Source organism: Lissotriton vulgaris, chromosome 6 (assembly GCF_964263255.1).
Source record: "Lissotriton vulgaris chromosome 6, aLisVul1.2, whole genome shotgun sequence".
Lineage (NCBI taxonomy): Eukaryota > Metazoa > Chordata > Amphibia > Caudata > Salamandridae > Lissotriton > Lissotriton vulgaris.
The window spans coordinates 222632802-222659009 of record NC_141694.1 but is presented as its reverse complement, the minus strand read 5'-3'; the positions used below and the strand labels follow the sequence as shown (position 1 = coordinate 222659009).

The 26208-nt window shown below is 45.1% G+C and overlaps 1 protein-coding gene across 1 annotated transcript in view; it reads right to left on the bottom strand.

The window, feature by feature from the left end:
• MFSD2B (MFSD2 lysolipid transporter B, sphingolipid) overlaps positions 1-26208 on the bottom strand; it is a 286777-nt gene that overhangs the window by 124279 nt on the left and 136290 nt on the right. The window contains exons 5-6 of the mRNA XM_086926264.1: positions 17354-17432; positions 16267-16457 (exon numbers count right to left, since the gene is read on the bottom strand). Of these exons, the coding sequence (XP_086782390.1) occupies positions 16267-16457; positions 17354-17432 (270 nt within the window). The remainder of the gene's footprint in view (positions 1-16266; positions 16458-17353; positions 17433-26208) is intronic.

Sequence of the window (26208 nt, the reverse complement as noted above, 5' to 3'; positions counted from 1 at the left end):
TGCCTTCGTGTTACGCTGAGTTTGGAACAGTTTTCAGCGATAAAGAGGCCGAGGTGCTTCCACCTCACCGCACGTATGAATGCCGCATTGACCTCATCCCTGGCTCAGAGATCCCCAATGGAAGGATTTACGCTCTTACTCTACCCGAAACAGAGACGCTGCGAGAATATCTGGATAAATACCTGGCTTTAGGATATATCTGACCATCTAGATCTCCTGCAGCATCCCCCTTGTTCTTTATACCAAAGGCTAATGGCGAAAAAAGATGCTGCATAGACTATAGAGCTTTAAACGCCATCACCGTGAAGAATCAATACCCGCTACCTTTGATCCCGGTGCTGCTGGAACAGGTCCGGGCGGCACACATCTATACGAAACTGGATTTGCGTGGGGCCTATCACCTTGTTCGCATAAGACGGGGTGACGAGTGGAAAACGGCCTTTAAAACGCGGTACGGACTTTATGAGTATTTAGTGATGCCCTTTGGGCTCTGCAATGCCCAGGCCGCATTTCAATTCTTTCTAAACGAGGTCCTCCGCGATTACCTGGATCATTATGCGGTCGTTTATATAGACGATATTCTCATATATTCAAACTCAACAGAAGAACACATCGCACATGTAAAATCAGTGCTGCGAGCGCTCCAGAAATATCACCTCTTCTGCAAAATCACCAAGTGTGAATTTCACGTCACAACGGTGGAGTTTCTGGGTGTAATGCTTACTCCGTCAGGGCAAGTGATGGCCGAGAGAAAAGTCCAAGCGATTGTGGATTGGCCACGTCCCAACAACGTCAAAGACATCCAGAGCCTGTTGTGGTTCGCCAACTTCTACAGGCGATTCATAGCTGGCTTCTCAGGAATGGTGTCACCCCTCACGCAGCTTACGAAGAAAAACATCCCGTTTGTGTGGACCAACAAAGCCCAACACGCATTTGATGAGCTCAAGGCAGCGTTCTCCTCAGCACCGGTGTTAACACATGCCAATCCGGACTTCCCGTTCATAGTCGAGGCAGATGCCTCAGAAATAGCCCTAGGGGCAGTGTTGTCTCAAAAAGAAGAATCAACAGGCACCCTTCACCCGATTGCCTACATGTCCAGAAAGCTCAGTTCCGCAGAAGTAAACTACACCATCGCCGAAAAGGAGCTGCTCGCTATACGAGATGCCTTTATGGAATGGCGACACTGGTTAATGGGGGCTCGTCACCAGATCACAGTTTATACAGATCATCGAAATCTACAGTTCCTACGGGCCGCGAGACACCTGTCCCCCAGGCAATTAAGATGGATGATGTTCTTCGAAGAGTTCCGTTTTGTGGTTACCTTTAGGCCTGGTACCAAAAACAGGAAGGCGGATGCGCTTACAAGGAGAGAGAATCTCTTAATACCAGCGGAGAAACCAGTTTGGTCAATCATTGAACCTGCAAAAGTCATAGGGGTAACTCATACCGACGACTTTTTGTCTCGTGTCAGGAGGGGAGTGCAAACCTGTGTGTGGCGCACATGGCTCAGACATCATCCGGAATGGAAACCAAAACACGGCGTTCCAATGAGAGGAAAACAGGTCCTGGTGCCCACAGAAGTTTTACGCAGAACAGTGTTCTCTTGGTGCCACGAGGTTCCGTGTGCTGGTCACATGGGTTTTGTCAAGATTTCGGAGAAAACCCAGAGGCAGTTCTGGTGGCCTTCCATCAGACCTGATGTGCGCCGTTGGGTGGCGGAGTGTGTCACATGCAGTCAAATGAAAACGAACAGACAAAGACCTCAAGGAATGTTACTACCTCTGCCCACTCCGGAGAATCCGTGGGAGAGGTTCTCAGTCGACTTCATTGTGGGGCTTCCGAAAGACCAAGGCAAAACCGCCATAATCGTGGTAGTGGACTTTTTGACCAAAATGGGCCACTTCATTCCTTGTGCCCAAGTACCCACAGCAGGACAATTGGCTCAGCTACTCCTGGTGAACATAGTAAGACTGCATGGCCTTCCCCGTGACATCGTGTCCGATCGAGGAGCACAGTTCACTGCGAGACTTTGGAAAACCTGGTGTAAGGCATTACACATCACTTCGTCTGTGTCCACCAGTTTCCATCCGCAGACGGACGGACAGACGGAGAGACTGAACCAATCCTTAAAACAGTATCTACGATGCTATGTGCAAGAAAGCAGCGATTCATGGGTTGATTGGTTGTGGGTGGCAGAAATAGCCTATAACAGCACTCAACATGCATCCACTCAACACACGCCTTTCTTTTGCTCCTATGGGCACCATCCCAGGTTCACACCTATGCTGTTGCCGTCTGATAATGTGAAGCTGCCAGAGGTGAGGGAAAGGTTGTTGAGGGTGCGCAAAACTCTTTTGAGCACACGCAAAAACCTTGAGAAGGCCAAAGCCAGTTATAAACTCCAAGCCGACAAGCACCGGAGACCCAATCCAGTGTATAGAATGGGTGATTTGGTATGGTTGTCCACCAAGCACATTAAGTTCAAGAAGCACAGCGTGTTTAACCCTCGGTTCATAGGTCCTTACCGGGTGGTGGGGCATGTGAATCCGGTAGCTGTGCGTCTGCGTTTGCCTGCGCAGCTTCGCATACATCCTGTGTTCCACGTTTCCCTCTTGAAACCCTCCAGAAGTCCAATTCGTAAGTCCCCGTTGCCTATCTGGGTGATGCAGGATAAGGAATATGAGGTGAGGTGCATCCGGGACTCTAGATGGGTGAAGGGTCGCTTGCAATACCTACTCTCCTGGAAGGGGTTTGGTCCGGAGGAGGATTCCTGGGAACCGGCGAACGCTGTTCGAGCTCCCCGGTTGGTGGCCCGGTTTCACCGTTTGTTTCCTGGAAAACCGGGGGGTGGTGGGGCCCCTTTGTGAAGGGGGGTGTACTGTCAGGTTCCAAGCCGCCGAACGCTCATGGGCCGCCAAAAGGATCAGAAACTACAATTCCCGGCATGCCGCGCTGACGTCGCGTACCAAACGTGAGCTGCGCACGCATGCCAGGAAATAAAGGTCATTTTCAAACGGCGGTGAGACGCCGATAATTCCGTTTTGCGTGGCGTTTCCAGAGTCCTTGTTTGGAGGCGGTAAGAGGTGTCTGGTGATTCCTAGTCCTCCAGAATCGTGAGTAATCCGAATTCGTTGGGGTGTGTGGCGTTGGTAGTTTCGATCCCAACAACACACCCACAACCTGGTCTGAGTGGCACTCGGAGCAGTGTTACTCGGAGGCTCCGTATCTTCGTGTGCAGTTACAGACTTTAGTGGCTGCACGTTTATTCTCAGGGAAATAGACCTGTTAATTGAGCAGAACCAAACTGAGCCTTCCATGGTATATAAAATATGTATATAGTGTAAATACGTGTAAGCCTGCACTGTGGCGATAGGACTCACCTGGAGCTTTTTCTGAGCCTCGCCTTCTCAAGCCCTCACAGAGTGCTATCTAGCAGAACTTCCTAGGGCGCAGGCTATTGAAGACCCATTACAGAGTGAGCTTAACTCTGAGAACCACATGGGAAGTGGTTACCATACTGTTTCTTACGGAGGTGATTCTGAAGAGTGCAGTGTCCATTATTGTTTGCTTATCTCATTCCAACAGGAGACAGGAGGGGTATTGGAAAAGTCAAAAGGGAACTGTGAGGCCGCCCATTGATAGAGACTAACGCATTATTTGGGGTATGTGTAGTGATCTCTGTTTTGAACAACAACCGACAATCCAGTACTTGGAGCAGAGAGGGTTGAATCGTGTTTGTTTTGTTTTCACAGTTGGGCTCAGTTCTTCAAACCACAACAATCCCCTGTCTCCATCGGATTTGATCATTGTATATTTTTCTTTACAGGTATTGACTGGTGAAAAGTGGGGAGGTGTTGGGTTAAGAGATTATAGAGTACATTGTTGTAGTATAGGGAAATAGGGTGCTTTAATATCTTGTTCTTTGTTGTTGCTGATCTCCCTCCCCGCTGTCCCCTTCCTTTCCCGCGCCCTGCTGCACTCTCTTAGTTGTTCAGTGTTTAACTATTGGACTCTGAGGTCGTTCGGTAGGGCCGGGATCGGACTCTCATCACAGCCCCGAGGAAGTTGGAGCCGAGCCTGATAAAGATTTACAGATAGGTTTTTCATTTAAACTGACACATTGGAGAAACTCGGAGAATTCTTGGACTGGCTAAATTTGTGTGATGAGAGTATTCACTTCACAAATAATGTCAGTAATAGTCAAGGGGAATATCTGGATGTTGTTATCAAAAATGATTCGGGCTCCCTAGCTGTGGATGTGTACACCAAACCCACTGCAAGGAACACGCTGTTACACTATGATAGTTTCCACCCGTCTATACAAAAGAATAGCAAACCTTTTGGTGAGTTTTTACGCCTGAGGCGCAATTGTACAAACATTCAAGATTTTGACATCAAACCAACCACCATGAAAAATAAATTCTTAGCCAGAGGTTATCCTAAGAGACTTGTCTGGGATTCCTATAAAAGAGCCTGGTTTTATGACAGGCAACATCTGCTCCACAATACCTGTGCCAAATCTAATCCATCTATTGTCTTTGTTACACTGCGCTCTAAGATCATCGAGAGAGTTTGACAAGCGGTATGCTCAAGCTGGAACATACTCAATATCAATAAGTCAAGTGTGAAACCACCAGTACCTAGACCACTTTTTGCATACAGACGAAATAAACATTTAAAAGACCATGTAGTCAGTTCCAGGATGAAACCCAAAAACATGTTCCTGCAAAGGAGCATTGAAGGTCTCAATCCAGTGGTAGGTAATTATAAACGTAACATTTGTAAATTCTGCCCTTTAGCCATTGAATCTACCACCCTCCAATTCAATGGTCGTTTGATATCACCTACTAGTCTCACTAACTGTAAAACATCTGATGTGGTTTACCTACCTATTTGTCAATGCAAACTGGGATATGTAGGGGAAACTAGTAGGGCAATGAGTAAACGTCTGACTGAACATAGATCGGCTATCAGAAACCGTAACATAGCAGCCCCTATTGTTCAGCATTATGTTGACCACGAGCATACCCCAGAAGAAATACAATGGTACATTCTTGAGAAAATCCATAGTAAGCCAGGCATGACCACTGAAGCAAGAAGAAAATGTAGGGAGGTTTTCTAGATTTTCACTCTGGAAACAGCTACAAAGGGGTTGAATCAAGAAATACCCTGGGATCAAGCCATCAAATACAATAACTGACTAGTGAATAGTAATTAGGTAAAGAGAGTCTCTCAACAATATGCCTGCAATTACAGCGATATATCTATTATGATCGAAATATGTGGCCATATTAATTGTAGATTATATTGACATGCTGTCCATATTCCAAGTGATAGTGGTAAGCTTGCAAGACATTTAGGATAAAATATATCCTTAATAAATTAACTAATAAGGATTGGGTTCCTTCTATAAATAAATATAATCGTCTGTCAGAATAAACTTGCATAACAAATTGTGCCAATCTAATCCTTTCCATTCTTGATTCGAGTCAGAGCTCATGATAGTTTGATTACAGTAATATGCAGGGAGGTTAAGATGGCGCCCATAATATCAGTAAATCTTAACAGCGTGAGGTAACCCGGAAGCAGGTGCATGCTACTGTGTCAAGGGAAATCGCCTGTATTTAATGCCTAACAGCGCATTTCTCAACAGGTGAAGCTCAGCGACTGATACGGACGGTAAGCGCGTTGTAACGGATAATATAGAGGAACTTCAAATCTTACTAGGCTTTTAAATAGTCAGTTGTCTTAGTTCTTTAACCACATAGCTTAAGTTCTGGCCACATATACTGTACTTACTACTAATATTTTAGAATTTGTGACCTGACTTGGCTTTTGAATAGTCAGGCTTTCAGTTCTTAAACAGTATAGGCAGTAGATATCCCAATGCATGCAAAAGCGAACGTTGTGTAGAGCACGCTCCACATACATAACTCCGCTCAATCACAGGCCGAGGAAAGGAATTTTAAGTGAGTTTTAAAAAAAAAAAACTATAAAAAGTAATTATGTTCATATATGCCGGTAATCGAATATAGGGTACAATATCGTTTTCGTGTTTTCAGAAATTGAGGAGGAGCAGAAATAGACTGAAAGCTCTTGTGTAGTAAAAGGTTAGTTTTTAATTGACTAAAGGCAATCCTCTTTCTATTAATTTCCAGATTGTTTGCCTATTCTGACATTTGTGAATTAAGTACTTTGTACTTTTAATTCTAGTCTGTGGGACGAGCTTGATCATTCTTGGGCAGGTAAATCATTTAACCCGTCATATCCCGGTCTAATTATTTAATCCTTTATGCCTTGAATCAATATACAGCATTTAAACATGCTCTAGATTAATTAAAAAATGATGGCGTATGTATACATTTTCTCTTCATTCATTTTAAACTCTTTTACACTCTAATTAGTGGCCTGGACATCGCCGTTCATACAGACATCCTGTTAACACAGGAAAGGTATTAAAACAGTTAAAATTTTAGTCAAAAACTAGTCAACATAAATAAATAGAATAAACAATGTTACACAATACTGTTTCCTGTGTTTCAAACAGCAAAAACAAGGTAGCAGCCGAAATATTTGCCATAAAACAGACGACCAGGGCTGTCCATTTCTGTACATGCCCTTCAGGTATTCGTAGTCAGACTGATATTCCTTCGCAGAGTATACAGTAAGGGTCTGTTAAGGTATCTTGAGGGGGTTACTCTCATTTCTCTAAGCTAACTCTCTAAATTTCTTCCCCCGGGAATGTATACCCAACGTAAAACAGAAATAGGAATCTTTCTATTAAACTCACTACAACAGACATATTGGGATCTTTGGTTCTATTCTTGGGTGATCTGAGTGGCCTTAACTTTTGATCTTTTGAACACTATCCGTATTTATTTGTCGGCACTGAGTCAACTTGATACACCATGGATGTGCATCTTTTAATATTTAATGTGGAAATTGTTACTATAGTTACTAAATGCTTATCAAGCAGGTAAATTAATTCCAGACCATATTGTTGTCTTTTTTTCATTCAGTAACCACTGTGATGGAGTCCTGACGAAGGCCTATGCCGAAACGCGTGTAGTATGTCAACAAGCCGCCAGTCTGCTCATACCATTATAATAATGGATGGTTTCAAAACATTGTTTGTATGATCATGTGTTCAACAAGCAGCCAGTCCTCTGATATTACTAATTTGATGGACGGTTTCAAATATTGAATATATGATCACAGATATTATGTTAATGTTTTTGAGAGTAACAATGAATAGAGAAATATGATATATATGTGAGCTTTTGGAAATTGACTCCCAGAATGTAAAGAAAATGTGTATATCAATTTAAACAAAAAGATAAATACATTCTGCATGTTTCTCAAAACTATTTGTTAATATTTGGATATATATTTTTGTAATTTAAAAAAAAAGATTATACATTTTTAGTGAAAAAAGTGAAAAAAATAAATGAAGTATATACAATACCAGGTTGTATTTGGTTTTTGAAGCAATGTTATCTTAATGAATGTTTGGAATTGATGTGCCTGCTTTTTGCCTAATCTGTCATGCCCAGGTGTTTGTTTTCCCCATTGTGGAATCATGGGCTCTACAGTTGCTCAGCCTTTTTTCCACTTTTGTCCCATTCACATCACCAGCCATTATTAGGGGCTGTGAAAGACCGCTTCATGCATGCAACCCATTGTCAGTCGTCCTCCACAGTTTCAAGGAGGCCTAGTTTCTGGTGGGTCTTGAGCGACTGAGTTCTGCTTCCATACAGATTAAATTGAGCAAATCTTCTTTCCTTACAGCGTTCATCTGGCTTTTTTCGTCCGAGGCCAATTCCAACATGTTTTCGACCCAACTACCAATCTTTAACAGTATCGGGGACAGGCAGTGTACGGCCTATTCTTTGTTGAGCCAGTATTGTACACCTCCGCTACATCATACCTCTTTTTCTATCAAGGAGAAATCCCAGTACCCACTGCTGCTGTTGATCTGATGCTCAGTTGCAGCCTTCCCATCACATGCAACCAGTAAGTTTGCACCAAGGGTGTCAAAACCCTGTTCAGATGGCCACAGGGCAAGCAGAAGTTACTGGGCCCCACAATGGTTTCAAGGCCTTTTATTCCTGATGTCTCAGGGCCTGAGCTACTATGGAACCTGAGCAACTGAGCGAAGTACCCCTTTAGCACTTGACTCTCAGTGGCAGAGTGCTTTGAGCAGTCCAAGGTTTCTTGAGGGGAGGTAGGCACAGGCGGGTGTACACAACTCAAAACATGCACATCAGCAATAGATGGTTGTCCAGTCAAATACTTGCTGTTATGAATATACACACATATAAAACATTTATCAACAATACACACCGTGCCTTACACAGCACCATGCTTCTCCCTTACCCCTACATCAATCATGGCCGCCTTGCATTTGAACTCAATCTCAACCCTAGTAAGCGGATCCTCAATGCACTCTACGCTGGCTATCAAACTGTATCCTTGGTCCCAGAGAGTTTCCCCTCGGGCTTCAGTTACTTCTTCTCAACCGTAGTGCAGAAGGCTTCAGTATCACTCAGGGCAAGAACTTTCCCCCCCATCGATACTAACTTGTTACAACGTGTTAGGATGAATGTGCTTCAGAGGCATCTGGGTCCCTCTCCCAGATGTCTATAGCAACTATATTGAGAGCAACTGGGCCCTCTTGGGTCCCTTCACCCACATGTAACTTGCTTGCTACTACTGGTGTTGCTAAATGAGGGTCTACCGCCTGACAATCTCTCTTGAAGTGTCCCACTGTGAGGCACCTAAAGCAGTTCACCACCTTGGACTGGGAAGAACTTCCCTATCTTTCCTTCTCATGATGCTCCAACTCGGACACACTATTATCATCCTCATTTTTCCTGGGCCCTCCTTGAGTCCCATGGGAATTACCCTGGCCCTTACCCTCTGGTTTTGAACCAGTCTGTGAAGAATTCCTCTCCACCTTTGGCTTAGAACCATGCTGTTCTAGGCCTTTGTGAACCCTGCCAGCTAACCACGTCATCCAACATGCAAGTTTCTCAGGATCTCTCTGTCACATCAGGCATGCATTGCCTATGTGAAGTACAACACTCCTCCTTGATTCGCTCTGTCGCCATCAACTGGTTAAGGAACTGAGAGTCCTTGGCCTCCGTCCCTCCCATCCATTCATTCCAATCACATAGTATGCCATGAATCCAAGTCTCAAACGGACAACATCTTCTCTCTTGCAATCTATGAACCTCTGAAGGTTTGAGCTGGCTTCAGCCCAAACCATCTAATCAGAGCCTCCTTCATTCACCCATAGACCAGCTGGTCCGTCACAGGCATCCATCCAATGGCGCTGTCCCTTCCAATGGCATGTACCCCTTTAACGGAGCTGCTTAACACACCTCATTCAAGGCCTGCGCCTTACAAGTGACCCCAAAGCTCACAATCCATTCCAAGATGTCCTGGCATTCCACATACACAGGCACAAGATCTCTTGGGATCCTGGACACAAGCAAGCCTCAACTGGATGTAGAGACACTTATCCAGGATGTAGTTGGCATTGCTGCTATTTTAAGTGTCTCTGTCTCAAGGGCTATCTTTTCCCTTTCCAGCTCTCTTTCCTTTTCCTTCTATTTTACCTCCCACGCACTTTGCTTTTCCTTCCTTACCCTCTGTTCCTCCTTCCGCTCTCGCAGTTTCTCTTGCTAGGCCCATTCCTCCTGTCTTTCCCATATCGTCTTCTCTTGTTCCCAGTGAGCTAACCTTAGCTTCTCCCTCTTGACCTCTCTGGCCTCCTCTTCTTCCTCAGCCTTAGCTTTTTGAAGTGGCAGCTGCAAACTTAGGGTATCTGCTAGACTCAACCTACCCAAATGACTCACTCCTGGAATTGGTGACAGTGGCACCCTAGAAATTCGAGTTGGTGAACACACCTGAGGAATTCTAGAAACTAAAGGTGGTGAGTGTCTTGGTGAAACTCTGGAAAATGCATTAGGGGACACACACTGTGTGTGTCTGGGATAGATCTGTACTAAAGGGATCCTAGAGCCTTACTCCGCTGTGCTTTCTTCCTGGGTGCTTACCATGGTTCAATCAATCAATCAATTATTCACTGATAAAGCACTGCTTCTCACACGAGGAAGTATGCAGTTGCTATGCTGCGGTGTCAGTCGAAAAGCTAGGTTTTGAGACACTTCTGAAGTGGGTCAGCGAGGGTGAAGTGTGGAGGTGGAGACACAGAGGTTCCAGGTCTTGGTGGGAGAAGGAGTGTCCGCCAGTACAGCAGCACCAGAAATGTGAATTCTCCCCAGATTCAACTACACCTCATCCCTTTCACCCAGTGTCTCAAACGAGTCCCTAAATAAACTAGCATGGACCTCTCTGTCCCTATTCCTGAGAATCCTTTACCCTTTGTCTCTACATAAACTGTGATCTATGGACATGGGGCTGAGGTCTGAACCCCTTTCAGATGACTGAGGCCTTTTACTCCAGATGTTACGGGCCAGACCTACTATGGGACTGGTCCAATTACCCCTTCAGCACTTGACTCTCTGTGGTAGCGGGGTTGAGCACTCCAAGGCTTCTTGGGGTGAAGTAGACAAAAGGGAGTTAATACAGGCTCACAACTCTAAATCTATGTTACAGCAATAAATGATTGTCTAGTCAAATACTTGCTTTTCTGAAAAAATAAGTATTTATATACATCCACAAAGTAAAATAACACATTCACAAGCAAATTAAATAGTCCCCTGAGGTCAGGCTCCAGTGTTTCATAGGTGGGTCCTTGAGTCCTACTCCCCACACGCTAGCAGTAGCGGTTATTCCCCATTCACAATAGGTGACATTCAGGTTAAGCCCCCCTAGGAGTTTGAATATCAGTAGTCCTACTCTGGTTTTAAAGCCACAAGTGATCCAGCAAGTTCTTCTAGGGCCATCTGGCCTGAAATCAGTCTTACCTACACCAGCAGGATCCAACCGACCAGTGTCTATGAGCTCTCCCCTTCTGTAGGAGCTGAAGCTGCAGTGGCTGGCAGCAGTAAATCTTTATCACGCGTAGCCAAGCCGGGCTATGGTTGTCTGTCCTGGCATTCCTCACACTTGGAACTGCAGTGGCAGTGGCTAGGTGGTTCTTGGTGCTTCTCCATTGTAATCTATGTTGCTCAGGTCTTCCCTTCTTGAGCAGCGGTGCAATGATCCTGTTACTGGTTCTCAGTCACCAGTCAGGCCCGCTTAGGTCACCCCAGCGACCTTGTTCATCCATCGATGGTCTCAACCAGACCACACTTCTTGTTTGGTTTTGGTTGGCCTCTCTGGCATATGGGGTCACCGTTCCTTTTCTACGCATGGGCTCCAACCTGATTGGCACAGCAGTAATAATCACGGTGGCCCCTGGGGAGTCACTGACTTAATACCGCACATTGGCTACAGCCTGATCACACAGCAACAATCTTCACAGCAGCCCCATCTGGCATGCGGTTCACTAGCTTGATACTGCACATGGTTTATGGCCAAATCGGCACAGCTGTAATCTTCATGGCAGTTCCACCTGCCATATTGGGTCACCAACATGACCCGCTCGATGCAGCACTGGTCATAGCTCACTTCATTATGGCTTTCCTCTGGCATATGGGGGTTGCTGACTTTTCCCTGCACACAGGAAATTACCCTATTGGTGCAGCAGCCGTCTCCTCACACCTCACTACTGAGATCCACTCGCTAGGATTCCCCAACTGGGCCACGCTCCCTCCAAAGCTCTCCTCTTTCTCAGAGGGTGCACTGGTCTTGGCAAGCAGGCAGGCACTGGCACACCAGGCTCCAGGGAAGGGGGTATTGTATTCCCTGGTTGATGTTCCCTCACCCAGCTGGGAGACTAGCAGGCCTTAGCCCCCAGTCCTGGTCACAGGCAGAAGTCTTGGAGAGCTTCTCGACCTTGCACAGCCCGATTGACTGCTTGACTTCTGGCCTTCACCTTCTTCTTGCCAGGGAGCTCTGTCTCTCAATCAAAGAGCACCCTTTGACGTTTACTCAAGAGTCTGGCTCTTTCTTTCCCCAGTGTGTCCCACCCAGCTTACAGGAATACATCAATACATAAATCTGTCTGGGAGGATTCTTCTACCTCCTCTCCTCTTGCTTCTCCATTCGGCCATGGGTCTCCCAAAATGGAACACAGTGTCTTCCTTGTATTGTACCCTTTGCAGGCACACATACACTCAACACATGCATATAGCTTAAATGCAATGCACAGCACTACTCCCTTTAAGTATTGTGCCCTTCTCAGGCATACATACACCCAGTGCACGCATATAGCATGCATGTACTGCACAGCACTATATCTTTTATGTACTATACCATCGCAAGACACCTACACCCAGCACATGGACACCACAAATGCACTGCTCAGCACTGCACACCAACTGGATGTAGGCCAAGGGTGAGTTATGCACGCCGCAACTGAACTTTAAAATGAGTGAGTCTGTAAGCCTCACTCCAGTGACTCAGGCAAAAAGGGTTTGTTCACTCCTACCTATCACTACATGGTATGCCTTAACCCCTGCGATTGTGCTGCTTAACTCCTGGTAAAGTCAGTAGCCTTTCACCACTATGAGAGTAGTGCTTTGAGCATCCCTCCGGATCTAAAAAGAACGCAATCCATGATACAGGCCTATGTCATTTTGCACATGCATGTTCTGTGTTCGCTCACAACAATAAAAATCTGCATTAGGGATTCAGAAAGCCGTACAGTTGGTGCAGTGGGAGCACTTATGGCAGGGATGTACGTCCATTACCATTGCGACTTTTCCGGCCCAACGAAGGATCATCACAACATCATGTGCAGGATGTCAATTCTTTACCCCCAACATTGTGGGATGATGCGGGAGCATTCAGGGTAAATCTTACTTAATGTGAGTGATGCTAAGTAGGTGATAAGGTAATAAATTGAACCAACTTGAAACATGTATTGCTGGATTTATTTTAAGCCACTGGCATGCTTTGTCTCATGCCCAGTTTATAAACAGCTTGCCACAGTCTGTGACCCAGCTTTCCAGAGCCGCTGCAGTGCTTCCTTCTTTGTCAATCCTAAGGGCTCGATAGATTTTAGCCAATAATCTTCTGCTCTGTACTAGTGTTAGTCCTCAACCTACAGCACCATTGCCACATCACCCAACACCTGCGGGCACTACACTGGCTCCCCGTCGAGAAGAAAATCACTTTCAAGCTGCTCACCCATGCCCATGAAGCCTTCCACAACACCGGCCCTGCCTACATGAACCACCGCCTCTCTCTTCACGCACACCAAAGATCCCTCCGCTCAGCCTAGCTCTCCCTTGCCACGTTACCAAGCATCAAGAAAACCAGAACAGGGGGTCGCTCCTTCGCGATCCACGTGGCCAAGGCATGGAACATCCTCCCGCTCCACCTCTGCCAGACACAAACTCTCTCCAAGTTTCTGAAGGACCTCAAGACCTGGATCTTCGGCGAATCATAATGAGCGTCCAGCACCTAATGCACACTGATGGGCTATGGTATCTGTTGATTCTCTGCAAGGGCTTAGTATCCGCGCCACCCCTCCCTCCCCCCAGCGCCTTGAGACCCTTCCGGATGAGTACCTGCGCTTTACAAAATATGATTGATTGATTGATTGAGCCATTGTCTGTGTAGATTCCGGAGTGTTAGGAAATGTCAGCAAAATTCAGCATATTGTTACAATTCCCAAAGTATCTTGTACCTCTGCAGGCATAAACAACCCATGGCCCCGGGTTATAGATCTCCGAAAACCGTTCATCCGTCCTTCATCCAACATGCTAATGTAATGTTATTCATTTGATTAAAGGGATAGACATATTGGGGACGTTTCAAAATGACTTTCACCACTGTGTCCCATGCTTTGCACATCTGTCTAATCACATACGGAAAGTATCCTAGTTTATACCTACCCATTATGAGGACATTCTCCTGTGTCCCCTGCTGTAGACTGTTCTTCCATTAACTGTTGTTGTCTAATCATTGCACTGCAGTTGGGACGTTATGTAATATAACTCCATATCAGGTAGCTCCATCTCCCCCTTATCCCATGGCAACTTTAAGGCGTCTTACCTGACTTAGCTCCACTTCCTGGCTCCTCTCATAGAGACGAGCAGTTGGTCTAGTTCTTTGGAAACTCCCTGAGGAATAGGGAACATAGCCCCTTGACCAACAGAAACGCTGCTATACTCTGCTTATCACAGGCAATGGCATTGTGTTCTACTGTGCAGTTGAACTCTTCAGCCCTGCCACAGCCCTGCCCATGTTCAGCATATGCTGAGTTTCAATTTTTGGAGCAAGCTGACTGCCCAGATACTAGAAACCAAAAGCCTACGATGTGAGGTCAAAATGTGGGTGAGCACCTTTAGGGTCGGACTGGCCATAGCGGGCACCGGGCAATCCCTCGGTGCGCTGCACGGGTGGGTGCCGGGTTTGGGCCCCTGGGGGCCGTTTTTGTTACAGGGCCTTTTTTGCAGCAAAATCGTCCGAAACCGGCCCTGGCAAAGAGCTCAGCGGCACCTCCAGCATACCCCCCTCCCCGAGTAGGGAGGGGGCCGGCCGAGGACTTTGCCAGGGCCGGTTGTGGTTCTCAGTCCGGCCCTGAGCACCTTTATTGATTTCTTTGATCCCTACTAATACCACTAGTTTACATTTTACCCACTTAGTGTACAGCCTTCTATGATGCACTGCTTATGACCTCACATATTACACCTCATATATGACATCTGAAATTCATGGTAGTGCAAGTTATACTTATGCCAATTGTGTTTAAATGGCGAATTTCAGTTTTTGTTGTTGTTTTTAAATGGTAGTTTTTTCCAGTGTATTTCTACTTTCTGTTTTTTAACGTAAGTTAAAATCTTGCTACCTTCCTCACATATACCTCCACTCTAACCTTTGTTTTTCAATAACTATATATGTATATACAGGCCTGATTTATGAAATGTCCCTTCTCAATGGTTGCAAATTGTGTACCGAAAAAAATCGCAAACTGACCTGTGCAATCATAAGTTGGTTCACAAAATTCCAACTAGTAGTGGGTCACAATCTTACCTTCCTTATCGACATTCATGAAGTAGGTTACAGATTGCGACTCAGTCTGATTGGATGCAGTCACAGGGATGGGGACCAACTGGGATCACCAGACCACCATATCTGTGATCTCATATAAACTAGGTAAACCTTTTTTTAAACACTGCCCATTATATATGTCTATATAAACCATGACAATGAAAATAAATACATAACTGTACTAATAAACACACTTTCACACATTTATTACAACAGTTCAAAGGTCAATTTCAGTTTAATACCACAGAAGTGTGAAATTTACATGAGGAATCATTGTTTACTGCCTGACTAATTGATGCAAAAAGCACTCCTCATAGTCACTAGGCCTCTTCAATGTGGTTTTACCTTACTGCACAATTTTAACTCCATACATCCTGATTTTGTTACAAAACATGTCATGGCATAAATCATATATGCAGATATTTGAGAGAGGCGAAGAGCATCAAGATCAACTTGAGGCTTCGCCTCTCCTGAATCATGGCTCCACTCTCCACTCGACAATGGTAACAAATTGCATACTACACTTTGTGCAACTGCATATGCCCTTTATATTGTCAAGATGCATGTATCTCAAATAACTATAGTAAATCGATACTTACTTATATATACTTACTTCACAAGATTTTCGTAGGCGATATTCTAGCTATGATACTTTTGTCGCACTTTATTTAACACTTGGTATGCTAGTAGTACACCTTGCCCTGGTGCCCTAGCTAGAACTACCCTAAAGCCATAATATACTAAGAAGAAGCAGTATATGAGTAAAACTAACCACTGCACATGACCAATAAAAAGAATCAAAACATCACCTGCCTTGAACTTAAGAAATGTAATTATGAGCAAACCAGAAGTAATGACTTCTCGTTTTAAGCGCTGACGAAAAATATTCACCCTCACAACAGGCTTGGCTATCACTTCTATAGTTTAGAAAGAAATGTAAAACCCACCCCATCGAGGTGCACCTTATCAACCTTCAAAATGACCCTCTTGGTCGCTCGGAACCTGCGCCTAATAACTTACCTCCCAATATTCTCCATCGCTCACTATTAAGCATGATTGCTAACTGATTATTTCACTTAGGGGTTAGTCCTACATGCCCTACTGCTATGCACAGTGCTCTGTTGCTCCTCTATACTGTAATACCAACACACACTGACATGCCAGCCATTGCGGGACACAGCAATGCATACTTACTGCGTGAGCTTGAAAGGCTGGTGACTGTAGAAATCCACTGTCATCCTGCTCCCTCTGCAGGTCTGTGCTATTTTCAGTCATATTCCAAGTCATGTTACTTAAGATGCAATGATCAGAAGTGTGAGCACTTGCAACAATCTGTCCTTGGAGTGCTGCCCCAATTAAAGTACCCAGTACTTCCATAGTCATTCCTAGAGGCAAGCACATTACTATGTCAGATGTCATGCAATGTACACTAACGAGAATTTCTGTATTCAATGTAAGATTGTTTTGAGTTCTCTGTACTGAAATCAAAACCACAAACCATGTTCTGAAACTACATTCCGCGTTCCACCACGACTGCCACAATGCAGCTCCAATTTAGGGAAGAGTTGAAGTTTCACTGCTTTAATGAATACTACATCACAAAGCATTAAGAGTCCACAAACCAGCTACTTCTCCAATCCCTCATTGATTTATGCTTGTCTTTGATCATGTACAGTTGCTTGCTTTTGATGGCGTCCATGCTATAAAATACCACATACACATGCACCCTTTAATTGTGATGAGTACTGCCCTACTCTTCTATCCTAAAATGTATCTTTAGCTCAACTTTGCTACTTAGATTTTTGAAACAGAAAATGCATTTTTTCCTTCAATATTGTCTCTTTATAGCCATACTTTTTAAATTGTATTAAATGTAATAGGTTACAGAATGTGTGATTTTTCGTAGCATGAAAAATCCTACAAAAAGGGAAAGCATCTATAGCCTGATTCACAAACAGCACTTTGCAGTACGTTTTGTAGTACTGCAGCGGTAGCTGGCCATTGCCAGCGCTTTGTAGGATTAGATGGATAGCTGCAACTTCAACTACAAGATGCACCAGGCCCCTCTCCTTCCATGGCGGGTGCGGTTGCGAGGTGGTTAGGAGAAAAGTCCACAACAAGCACAGTGAGAGCACAATGACGTCGCTACTCACTTGTGATAATTCAGTCACTATCCTTTTTTCAACCCAAATAATACAATAATTACTGCCTCCAAGTTACAGCAGTTGCATAAACCCCCATGCAATGCACACAGGCCATAAGGACATAGAGTGGGACTCACGGTATGCAGTTGCTGAATCTCTTTCTTTCTGGTCCGTGCTGAGAAACATGGTGAGAGTAGAGTAGGGTACATGGAAGCACTAGGATGCAATAACAACACATACACACACATATGTTAGCCACATGACTTAAGCATTCATTTAAAACAGAAGCCTAATAACCTAAGACGATTTACATAGACAAATTCCAAGTAATTTATGCTGATCTTTTACAGCTCTAAAGCGGTGCTGCAGGGTTTACACCATACTACTGTATGAGTAGAGGACTGTGAATGCCCACTGTGGTGTTATTGAACACAGGGTCATAAGTGGGAAGATGGCAATTCGAGATACATGGAGGTAGCGATACAGGAAGGTCGTGATACAGGAAGGTCGTGATGATACAGGAAGGTCGTGATAAAAGAAGGTAGTGATACAAGGAGATAGTGATGCAGGAAAGTAGTGATACAGGAAGGTCGTGATACAGGAACGATGTGATACAGGAAAGTAGTGATACAGGAAGGTCGTGATACAGGAAGGTCGTGATACAAGGAGATAGTGATGCAGGGAGGTAGTGATACAGGAAGGTAGTGATACAGGAAGGTAGTGGTACAGGAAGGTCGTGGTACGAGAAGATAGTGATGCAGGGAGGTAGTGATACAGGAAGGTAGTGATACAGAAAGGTCGTGATACAGGAAGGTCATGATACAGGAAGGTTGTGATACAGGAAAGTTGTGATACAGGACGGTAGTGCTACAGGAAGGTCGTGATACAAGGAGATAGTAATGCAGAAAGGTAGTAATACAGGAAGGTAGTGATACAGGAAGGTCGTGATACAGGAAGGTAGTGATACAGGAAGGTCGTGATACAAGGAGATAGTGATGCAGGGAGGTAGTGATACAGAAAGGTAGTGATAAAGGACGGTAGTGATATAGGAAAGTCGTGATACAGGAAGGTAGTGATACAGGAAGGTCGTGATACAGGAAGTTTGTGATACAGGAAGGTAGTGATACAGGAAGGTCGTGATACAAGAAGGTTGTGATACAGGAAGGTTGTGATACAAGGAGATAGTGATGCAGGGAGGTAGTAATGCAGAAAGGTAGTGATACAGGAAGTTCATGATACAGGAAGATAGTGATACAGGAAGGTCGTGATGCAGGAAGGTCGTGATACAGGAAGGTTGTGATACAGGAAGGTCGAGATACAGGAAAGTCGTGATACAGGAAGGTAGTGATACAGGAAGGTCGTGATACAAGGAGATAGTGATGCAGGAAGGTAGGTATACAGAGAGGTAGTGATACAGGAAGGTCGTGATACAGGAAGGTTGTGATACAGGAATGTAGTGATACAGGAAGGACGTGATACAGGGAGGTCGTGATACAGGAAGGTAGTGATACAGGAAAGTTGTGATACAAGGAGATAGTGATACAGGAAGGTCGTGATACAGGAAAGTCGTGATACAGGAAGGTAGTGATACAGGAAGGTTGTGATACAAGGAGATAGTGATGCAGGGAGGTAGCGAAACAGAAAGGTAGTGATACAGGATGGTAGTGATACAGGAAGGTCGTGATACAGAAAGGTAGTGATACAGGAAGGTCGTGGTACAGGAAGGTTGTGATACAGGAAAGTCGTGATACAGGAAGGTAGTGATACAGGAAGGTTGTGATACAAGGAGATAGTGATACAGGAAGGTTGTGATACAGGAAGGTAGTGATACAGGAGGGTTGTGATACAGGAAGGTAGTGATACAGGAAGGTAGTGATACAGGAAGGTCGTGAAACAGGAAGGCAGTGATACAGGAAGGTTGTGGTACAAGGAGATAGTGATGCAGGGAGGTAGTGATACAAGAAGGTAGTGATACAGGAACGTCGTGATACAAGGAGATAGTGATGCAGGGAGGTAGTGATACAGGAATTTAGCGATACAGGGAAGTCGTGGTACAGGAAGATAGTGAAACAGGAACGTTGTGATACAAGGAGATAGTGATGCAGGGAGGTAGTGATACAGGAAGGTAGTGATACAGGAAGGTAGTGATACAGGAAGGTCGTGATACAGGAAGGTAGTGATGCAAGGAGATAGGTATGCAGGGAGGTAGTGATACAGGAAGGTAGTGATACAGGAAGGTCGTGATATAAGGAGATAGTGATGCAGGGAGGTAGTGATACAGGAATGTAGTGATACTGGAAAGTAGTGATACAGGAAGGTCGTGATACAGGAAGGTCGTGATACAAGGAGATAGTGATGCAGGGAGGTAGTGATGCAGAAAGGTAGTGATACAGGAAGTTCATGACACAGGAAGATAGTGATACAGGAAGGTCGTGATGCAGGAAGGTCGTGATACAGGAAGGTTGTGATACAGGAAGGTCGTGATACAGGAAAGTCGTGATACAGGAAGGTAGTGATACATGAAGGTCATGATACAAGGAGATAGTGATGCAGGAAGGTAGTGATACAGAGAGGTAGTGATACAGGAAGGTCGTGATACAGGAAGGGGGTGATACAGGAATGTAGTGATACAGGAAGGTCGTGATACAGGAAGGTCGTGATACAGGGAGGTCGTGATACAGGAAGGTAGTAATACAGGAAAGTTGTGATACAAGGAGATAGTGATACAGGAAGGTCGTGATACAGGAAGGTCGTGATACAGGAAAGTCGCGATACAGGAAGGTAGTGATACAGGAAGGTTGTGATACAAGAAGATAGTGATGCAGGGAGGTAGGGATACAGAAAGGTAGTGATACAGGATGGTAGTGATACAGAAAGGACCTGATACAGGAAGGTTGTGATACAGGAAAGTCGTGATACAGGAAGGTAGTGATACAGGAAGGTTGTGAAACAAGGAGATAGTGATACAGGAAGGTTGTGATACAGAAAGGTAGTGATACAGGAAGGTAGTGATACAGGAAGGTTGTGATACAGGAAAGTAGTGATACAGGAGGGTTGTGATACAGGAAGGTAGTGATACAGGAAGGTCGTGATACAGGAAGGTCGTGATACAGGAAGGCAGTGATACAGGAAGGTTGTGATACAAGAAGATAGTGATGCAGGGAGGTAGTGATAAGAGAAGGTAGTGATACAGGAATGTCGTGATACAAGGAGATAGTGATGCAGGGAGGTAGTGATACAGGAATTTAGCGATACAGGGAAGTCGTGATACAGGAAGGTAGTGAAACAGGAAGGTAGTGATACAGGAAGGTCGTGATACAGGAAGGTAGTGATACAAGGAGATAGATATGCAGGGAGGTAGTGATACAGGAAGGTAGTGATACAGGAAGGTCGTGATATAAGGAGATAGTGATGCAGGGAGGTAGTGATACAGGAATGTAGTGATACTGGAAGGTAGTGATACAGGAAGGTCGTGATACAGGAAGGTCGTGATACAAGGAGATAGTGATGCAGGGAGGTAGTGATACAGGAAGGTAGGGATACAGGAAGGTAGTGATACAGGAAGGTTGCGAAACAGGAATGTAGTGATACAAGGAGATAGTGATGCGGGGAGGTAGTGATACAGGAAGGTAGTGATACAGGCAGAAAGTGATGCAAGGATGTAATGATACAAGAATGTAGTGCTACAGGGAGGTAATGATGTTATGTTATGTTAACAATTTTTTATATAGCGCACATACACCCAGAGGTTTCATGGCGCTGACTAGCAGATGCTCCGGCGGTCAAAGGATTATGCATGGACCTGAGTGAATAGCCAGGTTTTAAGCTGTCTCCTGAACACTAGGAGATTAGTACAGGAGTGAATTTCCAAGGGGAGAGAGTTCCAGAGTCTGGAAGCGAGAGTCACGAACCTGCGTCCTCCCTGGCATTGGAGCTCAAAAGAGGGAGTGACCAGAAGATGGAGATTCGCAGACCGAAGTTTGCGAGAGGGAGTGTATCTGGGAAAGAGATTGTTGATGAATTGGGGACTACGAGCGTGAAGGGACTTGAAAATGATGCAGGCCGTTTTGAATGATACTCGTTGGGAGATAGGGAGCCAGTGAAGTTGTTTTAACAGGGGCCTTGCTGACTGCCAGCGCAACAGTCGATGGATCAGTCTGGCGGCTTGATTTTGGACCAACTGAAGTCGCTTACTGAGAGAAAGGGGAAGGCCCAAGTAGATGGAATTGGCATAGTCCAGGTGTGATAGTACTAAGGCTATCACCACCTGGATCAGGGCCGGCTGGGTTAGCATCCGACTGATCTTCCAGATCCTACGGAGCTGGAAGAAACAGGAGGGCACCACCGTGCCCACTTGGGTTTTCAGTGACAAGTCCTTATCAATGGACACCCCCAGACTTTTGACCGAGGTGGAGGGAATGGGAGGAGAGCCAAGTTCTGGAGGCCAATAGTGTGGGCCCCAGAGTAATTGACTTTTTCCATTGAGGACTAGTTCGGTCTTGCCGGGGTTTAGTTTCAAATGGTTAGAATCCATCCATTGACGGATATGCAGCATGGTGCTCTGAAACTCCTGGATGGATTCAGGGGAGTTATCGATTGTGAAGATGAATTGAAGGTCATCTGCGTAATTAAATGTGATGGCCTTGAACGCTTTAAGGGACTGAATCAGAGAGACCATATAGAAATTAAACAGAAGGGGGGACAGTGAGGAACCCTGGGCGACCCCGCAGGAGGTGTGGAGTTTGGGGGCAGTGAAGGGAGCTAGACGGACAGCTTATGTGCTGTTGCTAAGAAAGGACCTGATCCAGCTGTAGGTTGAGTTGCAGATGCCGGCCTGTCTGACACGGTTAATAAAGTGTTATGATCGACCGTGTCAAACGCGGCCTGGAGGTCCAGTAGGACCAGGGCCTGTGGGATTCCTTTATCTACATTGTCGCGGAGAGAGTCCATGACAGCAGTGATGACTGTCTCGGTGGAGTGGGCGGGTTGGAATCCAGCTTGGTAGGGATCCAGGAAGTTAGATTGCTTGATGAAGTTGGAGAGGTGGATATTTAAATGAGCCTCCAGGACTTTGGCCAGATAGGGGAGGAGGGAGATAGGTCTGTAATTAGAGAGGGTTGAAGGATCTGCCCCTGGTTTTTTTAAGAGGTGTACGACGACTGCCTCTTGGAAGACTTTAGTGGCACACCCTGGGACAAAGATGCATTAAGGAGGGTCAAAATAGGGGGAGAAAGGGCCGAAAAGACATTTTTTAAGATATAAGGGGGGCAGCAATCCCTGGGGGAGCCAGATTTTACCCTAGTCAAAAGTACCTGTAGGGAGTGTGCATCTAGAGGTGGGAAGTGATCGAAGGAGTGGGCACTGGAGATACGTACAGGAGAGATAGGTTTAGGGTCGATGACTGGGATGCTGGCTTTGATGGTGGCGATTTTATCAAGAAAGTGTTGATTGAGGGAGTTGCACAGATCTTGAGTTACTACGGATTTGGGAAGAATTCTCTCCGTGTTGGATAGCTTATTGACAATTGCAAAGATGTCCTTGGATTTGTTTTCCGAGTGTTCTATTATGTCCGAGAAATATGAGGCTTTGGCTTGGATGATGGTTTTCATGTAGTCTGCTCGAGCAGCCAAATAAAGAGATTTTGCATGTGGGTCATAAGCTCTTCTCCATTTCTGCTCCTTTTGGTGAGTATCTAGTTTTTGGACCCTCAGGTCGTAGGAGAACCACTTCTGAGCATCCGTGCGGCGGGTGGTTTTAAGTCTCTTTAGTGGGGCATGTATGTTACTTGCTGCTAATAGCCAGTCTGAAATGTTCGCTTCGACCTGATCAAGGTCCAAGTTGTCAGCTGGTAATGAGCTCTCTCGACTATCCAAAAAGGCTTGTTTTTCAAGAGTACTCCATTTCCTGATAAGACCCCCCCTTAATTGCCGTGGGCTTACTGCATATCGAAATAGAGATATTAAAGTCGATGAGAAAGTGGGCGGACCATATACAAATTGTAAATTGATACTTGTATAGCGCACTACTCACCCGCAAGGGTCTCAAGGCACTTGTACGAATACCGCTGTGGAACCCATCCTGGCTTTCCCTGTGAGGCGTCCACTCCTGGGCACCCCCAAGGTGGAGGCCAGGCATCCTTAGCGTTATGGGGGCCGTTGTGGAGATTAAGCAAGCTATTTCCCAGAGTTGCAGAGTGGGACTCCATGATTGGAATAGGCACTGAGGCGAGAATTATCAGGTCCGTGGAATTTTGAGCCCAAGACCCGTCGAGGCGGGGAATTGAACCCTGGTCCCGGGCTAGACCTCTGCATCAGGGTCTGCTCTCTAATCAATGAGCCACAGTTCTCCACACAAGGGATATAGTGGGTGTGGCGACAGTGAGATTGGTGCTCCACACCTGGTCAAGTGTATGTCCCTGACCCTGACGGCTGATAGCCAGAAACCGGTCCTAGGATGCTTGATTCCGGTCCAGGAAAGACATGGCTTGGCAGTTCGGGCTGGACTGTTCGCATGAGGCACAGGGTCAAGGCTGATTTGCATATGGCCATGTCTGAACTGGGGTGGTGTGGAGTGCAAAAAAACGATGGATTTAGGCCCAGATCTCTGTACTATGGTGAATGTATGACATTGTTCTGCATTCTGTCCATCAACTGTGGTTTTTGCACCAGTATTTTTGACAGGCACTAGATTCAGAGGATGTGGCACAGTGCTCCAGTATTTTGACATGGAAAAACAACACTGGGTGTGGGCTTCCCACAGTAAGGCCAAACCTCTCAATCATAAAACAACAGAATGAATGCCAGTACCGTGAATGCTACTAAACAAAACTAAATTGTCTCACACAGAGAATTAAACTGAGTGCGGAAAAAAACTATATTTTAGAATTGATCACAGTTTATTTAACATATCATTTTTTTGGAAACTTTTGTTGATTATTGTTCACCAAAAATACACAGAGAAAATTACGAAGCAAACAATACATACAACAGTTTTGATAAAAAAGACATTAGCCTAAAAATTGTGCATAAATGACAAAACAATCAGGCAGACATAGTTGATCAACATCAGCATTCCATTCTCGCACTCACACACAACACATACATACAATTCAATATTTACAATTCTGATATCACAAATTAGGAATATAAATGTACACCAAAGAAACTTGTTTGTTTCACTCGAAAGTTATTAAAGAATAACATAAACACAATTTAGTGGATAGAGATCTTATGGTGTAAACACACGGTCTACGCGTTTCGAACCCCTGACGGGTTGGGGGGTTCTCATCAGGACCTCATAACTGTAGGGGGAGAAAACGAGACCTGGGTCACTAAATGTGGTAATGTAGTGGAACATACAACTAGCTGCCTTAACCAGGCAAAACCTCTTACCTTTGCAACAAGTGATGTGCAATGATTACTTAGTAACCGGACTTTGACAACTACAAAGAAGGGTACAAAGAAACCAAAAAGCGCCATGAGTGTGTACTCTCAATAGGGCCCACCCTAGAAATTCATTAAAGGGACTGTGCACTTACTTTACAGTTGCACAACGGAACTGTGTGTTATCTGTGAAAAAATGAGGGAAAGGACTATTATAAATACTTGTTGGTCCAATGGTGGAGAGACAAGTGGAGGACTAAACTGAGCTTACTTGTTATTGCTCTGCGTGGGGTGGATTGCCAAAATTGGATCCTGGACCTGTGGGAGAAGAAGGTCCCTGTGAGACATTTGTTTTGAAATAACTACTTCCGATAAAACAATGAAAATTGCCATGGAGGTGGTGGAGACTTACTTGTAAGTTGTTTTCAATCCGCCGCGTAAAATTTGAAGGTCCAGGGCAAAGTCTCGGACCTGTAAGGGTAGGCGGCGCTGGTATTAGATTTAATATGGTCTCAGCGCATGGACTCGAGTGACACGCATAGGATGGCGAGCGCGCTTACCTTCAAGGAGGTGGCACTCTCCAGTCTCCTTGTCCGCGTGTAACTAGCAGACAATCCGCTTCCAAACTGGCGTCCTGTTCATGAATTAAACAGCATTGTGAAACCATTTCCGCGAAGTAAAGGATCATGGGTATTGTAGTTCATACGGTGGGCGGAGCCGCGGACTACAAAAAACGGGCGATAATGTCTCGTGATTTTTTCAAGAACCGATGTGGTAGTTGAATATTTTGTTCTCAATGACGTTCCAAATATCGGCATTGCTTCACAATGTTAAAGTCCAGTATCATTGCAGCTGTAGTTACGTTGCCAAGTGCACGATATGGTGGGCGGGGCCTCGAATGTAAACAAAGGACGTGAAGTGTCCATCACACCAATTCTTTTGTCGCTGGGGTATGTCCTTGGATCTATTCACCACAGGTTAGAAAAGATGGGTGAAGGGAATAGTTACTGAATGTGCTGGGCTCCTGAGTACTTTCTTTGCATATCCCCTAATAGTGTTATGGGACTACAGTATTAGGTCAGAACAGAACCCACTTGGCAAGTAAATTTGAGGCAGTGGTGGGGGACCCCTTAAGCAGGGAGATGTATTGACGGTGCCCCTATATTTAAGACAATTGGGTTTCAATGATGAAGTGGTGCCTGCGGTTGCAGGGCGTCCAGTGTTACGTTGGCTAGTAATCAAGAGGTGTGATACTCAGTTGAGGTTAAAAAGTTCCGACATTTCATTCAAGCCTTCAACTGCAGTATTGAACTTGAGACTAAGCATGGCTTCCCTCTTTGTTAGCTTTGCATCCAGATCTCCTCCTCTTTGGTCTCTGTCGACTTTTAGGATAACTGTCCATTTGAGGTCAGATTCCTTATGATCCATAGTTTGCCAGTGGCTGACCAATGGCGCGGTCAAGACCTTCGTTTTTATTCACGATTTATGCTGTGTAATCCTTGCTCGGACTTCTTGATTGGTTTTTCCAATATAAAGGAGATCACATGGGCATTTTATGCCATATATAACATTGCGTGACCTACACTTAGTGAATGAATTGTGTCTCCAAT